The sequence below is a fragment of the Poecilia latipinna genome, unplaced genomic scaffold, assembly GCF_001443285.1.
Source record: "Poecilia latipinna isolate Pla-1442-1.1 unplaced genomic scaffold, P_latipinna-1.0 Scaffold489, whole genome shotgun sequence".
NCBI classification, from domain to species: domain Eukaryota; kingdom Metazoa; phylum Chordata; class Actinopteri; order Cyprinodontiformes; family Poeciliidae; genus Poecilia; species Poecilia latipinna.
Window position 1 is genome coordinate 38,612 of NW_015113105.1, and position 4,468 is coordinate 43,079.

The 4,468-nt window shown below is 39.6% G+C and overlaps 1 protein-coding gene across 2 annotated transcripts in view; it reads left to right on the forward strand.

Moving 5' to 3' along the window:
• capn3a (calpain 3a, (p94)) overlaps positions 1–4,468 on the forward strand; it is a 26,523-nt gene that overhangs the window by 17,349 nt on the left and 4,706 nt on the right. Inside the window, exons 13-20 of one of the 2 annotated variants that reach the window (XM_015039896.1) lie at positions 1,118–1,154; positions 1,264–1,341; positions 1,461–1,518; positions 1,818–1,891; positions 2,261–2,329; positions 2,508–2,586; positions 3,387–3,503; positions 3,730–3,788. In XM_015039896.1, the coding sequence (XP_014895382.1) occupies positions 1,118–1,154; positions 1,264–1,341; positions 1,461–1,518; positions 1,818–1,891; positions 2,261–2,329; positions 2,508–2,586; positions 3,387–3,503; positions 3,730–3,788 (571 nt within the window). The remainder of the gene's footprint in view (positions 1–1,117; positions 1,155–1,263; positions 1,342–1,460; positions 1,519–1,817; positions 1,892–2,260; positions 2,330–2,507; positions 2,587–3,386; positions 3,504–3,729; positions 3,789–4,468) is intronic. The other variant, XM_015039897.1, reaches the window with a different exon arrangement.

Genomic DNA, 4,468 nt, shown 5'->3' on the forward strand with positions numbered 1-4,468 from the left:
ATATAAAGAAATAGGACAGAACTCATGAACCTGTATTGACAGATGATAGTTTTTTTCCTGGAGATGAGGCCAAAAATGTAGCTATTTGGCCACAATGCTCAGAAGTATGTTTAGAAGCATCAATATGAGTTTGTTAAAGCTAAAAAAAAAAAAAAAAGTGCAAAACTGTTAAGCATGGCATCGATAGGCATTTGTTGGAAGAAGTTTGAAGTTTGTCCAAATATTCGTTAATTTTGACCCTTATGTTTGTTCTTGTTTCTACTGCAAATATCTTAGTACACTTGAAACAAGACTAAACTAACTTACAAGTAGCTTTGCAGCAACATAAAGGAGCTTGTTTTAAGTCAATAATTCATGAATATTGATGAAAAAGTCCTAGTTCCTCTGGGCTCCCTTATTCGCAGGCTTGCAAAAGTATTCATACCCCTTGAACTCTCCCATATTTTGTCACATTGCAACCGAGACATAAGTATGTTCCCTTGAATTTTAATTGTGAAGCAGAAGGAAAATTACACATGATTCAAAACATTTTTTTACAAATCAAAATTTCGAGAAGTGCGACCAGTTGCCTTCAGAAGTTGTCTGACGGCTAATGACTGACTAGAGTCAATACATATGGAAACATTCGTGGGGTATGAACACTTTTGCGAACCACTGTAACACGACATTTTTTTGCAATGTTATAACTGAAATAATCTGCCAACATTAAGAAATGATTGACTTAAAACAAGCTCTCCGTATCTCGCTGAAAAGCTACTTTTGTTTTATTTTAAGCGTACTAAGATATCTGCACAAGAAACTAGACCAAAAATACTTTGTAGGATTTTGTGTTCTTTGCAGTGGAAATCCACACACACACAAAAAAAATCAAACATGTCTTCCCAATTTGAGTTTTCAAAACTTATTGAAGTTGTAAGTTGTGTTATCATTCCATCCTGGAAAAAGAACTGTTCAAATGAATCATTAGAGGCTTAAGATGGCCATGATGAGAGGATGCTACAGGGTCACCTACAGCTGCAGGCTGTAGGAAGCACCAGGTACCAACATGTAGCTCCAGGTGTAGATGAGATGCTGCTGGTGTCAGCCTGGTGACTGCTGTTTGTCCGTTTTCACCCAGGGAGATAGAGAACAGGATCGAAGCGGACCATCCTGTGGTAAGTCTGAGTTCGCTTCGCATCATTTTGGGTTGCAACGACAAAATTTTGTCTCTTCGCTTGTTAGTTTTGTTTTTTTTTTTCTTATCGAACCTCGTTTCCCTGGCAGCCGGCTCCGGCCTCGGTGGGGGAAGAGAGTGAGGAGGACCAGCAGTTCCGGACTATTTTTCAGGAGATAGCCGGTGATGTGAGTGCAGATGGGCGGAAACGGGAAGCAGAAACTCGCATGATTTGTTTTAGGATCGGCTGTGTTGACGGCGAAAGTGTATTTGTGCATCAGTCCGACGCTCGTTCTCTCCCTCCCAGGACATGGAGATCACAGCGAATGAACTGAGAAACGTTCTCAACAGGGTGATCACCACGCGTAAGTCCAACACTTTTGATACGTCACAACTGCAAAGCTTTGTGTGTTATTGGAACTTCATGAGACGCCTCATGAGAAAGTAGTGACTATCTGAAAGGAGAACGCAAAAGAACTTTATAAATGCGTCCCATCTATAGTTACATTAAAATCTAGATGCAATGCCAGGCGTTTCCAATAGGTCACATTGAAGTTTGTGGTCATTATTATAGTAAGGAGTGACAAAGTTCAAGTAGTAACTTTACTTTTCCGAGAAAAGTGGTGTCTTTTCAAACATTTTTTCCATCTTGTTTTCCCTCCAGATAAGGACCTGAACACAGAGGGCTTCAGCCTGGAGAGCTGCAGGAGCATGATTGCTCTGATGGACGTATCCTTTGTATCGAGCGCATCAGGCAGGCTGTGTTGTGCACAGGAGACGCAACCTGCCGAGGCCCGTTGGTCGGGTCAGTGACGGCGCCTTGGCAACGTCTGGATTTAACCGAAAACTCTACTTAGCCTGGAGGAGTCGGCTCCTGTTTGATACAACCAGCACGGGGCTGAGACTAGCAATTATTTCAGTAATGCTGAATATACTGATAGATTACCTTTGAGAAAATGCTCCCCCCACATTCCCTATTAAATGCCTCACACGATGTTCGTCATTCATGGATAGTCAACAGGGTAAAATGAAAAGAGGGAAAGACTTGCATTTCAAATTAAAAGCACGTAATGGTGTGGAGTTTGGTCTTAACCGTGTCCATTTAAGATGGACGGGACAGGTAGACTCAACCTGCAGGAGTTCATACATCTGTGGAATAAGATCAAGCAGTGGCAGGTGGGAGATGTTCATGTTCATTTAGAATAAACAGCTGAATCAAATGTAATAGCAGTGTTTTGTAGTGTTGGCGTCAAGAAAAATTCATTTTTTTAGCTGGTATTTTTCATTACGAGCAGTTGGGCTGGGATGATATTCAGCTGTTTATGCGACAAATTCATATGTTCCTGTTTTCCAGGGAATCTTCAAACATTATAACGCCGATCAAACCGGCAGCATCAACAGCTACGAGATGAGGAACGCCGTCAATGACGCAGGTAGGAGCAGACAGGAAGTAACTTGGGTCGTCACTAACGATGCACCGGGACAAAAAATCGAGTTTAGTTTGCCGATGTCAAGAGAAGCACAACCTTTTCATATTGTGTCACATTGCTTCAGTGTGTTGTTAGGATTTCATGTGATGATCCAACAAGAAGGGGAAAAATAAATGAAACTAGAAAGTTTAAACACCTAGAGTTGTCTTTTGAAGAAGGGAACTTCTCATTTTTGTTGACTATCCACTGCAAGAAATTTATTTATTTATTTAATTTAGGTTTAAAGGAAAACAAAAACTAACGTAACATTACCTTCCTAAACAATGACTTAAGTCATATTTTGCCAAAGGAGATTTTTTTTCTTTAGCCTAAATTAACAGAAAATGCATAATAATTATGCATCTTCTGTTAGCAAGTGTGTTACATTATTATTTAACACACTTGCTAACAGAAAATGCTTACATTTTTTTCTATAGGGTGTTATTTGTGGAAAATTATGTAAAAAACAAAAAAACCCCACAGTAAACAGGTTTCAGTTATTCAACACGAGTCAATGGATCTCATTTTATAGAGACAACATGAGCATTATGCCTAATATTTTATGACTCGGGCTGAAACCACATGTTTAACTGCATAATTTGACTCTTAAGGTACTCTGTTGTTATTGTCGCGTCACATTTTTGCTACAAATAAAAAGAAAAAATTTTTAAAACTGACTGTGAGATTCTTCTTCACCTGCAGCCTAAACTCATCCTCTAAATGTTCTTGTCACTGTACAGCCATGTGTCTTATGTCCTGTCCAGGCTTCCGTCTCAACAACCAGCTGTATGACATCATCACCATGCGCTACGCCAACGAGAACATGAACATCGACTTCGACAGCTTCATCAGCTGCCTGGTTCGGCTCGAAGCCATGTTCAGTAAGTCAGGCTCTGATTGGTTGTCCCTGCAGATGGCAGTAGGACCACAGGAGGGAAGCGGAGAAGTTTGATTTTGTTTTTTTCTTTTTTCACCTATTTTTTGTCTCATGTCATACAGTCACAACAAAGTGGCAGTTTTAACAAATATGTGAAAAAATATGTTGTTATATACTGCAGCTTTCACAAATGTTTAGCAGCACTTACTGTTCACTGTTTTCCTTCTCAGGGGCCTTCCAAGCATTTGACCAGGATGGAGATGGAACCATCAGACTCAGCGTCCTGGAGGTACGCCTGCATACACACTATGGCATGACAGCCAAATTAACCATGACACAAATGTAATATTCTGACATATTTATCTGATGCCAACCACAAGTTTACACATGCACAGATAATCTTCATCATGAGAGACATTTAGGTTTGTCTTAATGGATTTCAACTGTTGTTCAGCATCCAGCCTGAAATATATAAGTACAAGAGCAGGTTGCAGAGAAACTACAAACTTTTTCTTGCCATCATCAAGCTTTCAACTGATTGATTTAGTTGGAGGTGTTCAAATCTAAGAACACAATACTATGGTACAGATAGCATCGTTCTGAGTATTTCACTGCCAGAGTGGAATAATGGAGGACAACCTTCAAAATCTACAACTTTCTATCAAAACACCAACTAGATAGTTTACTCTTGGAGACAGTTGGGTGTTCCAGCACCAAATGGTTTGGAGTGGACGAAGGTGTAAGTTTGGAGAACCACTCAGAGCTCCACCATGTTGAAAATGAACGGACTATGCCAATGGTTATGCCTCATGGGCCAAAATGAAAATTTTAAAAACACGAGTTGGCTTTTAAAAAATATTTTAAATTGCTTTTTTACATGCTCACCAAAAAAAAAAAAAAAAAAAAAAAAAAAAAAAGTTTTTAACCAAAAAACTAAAGACCCCCTTGGGGAACAAGCCCGGGAAAAAA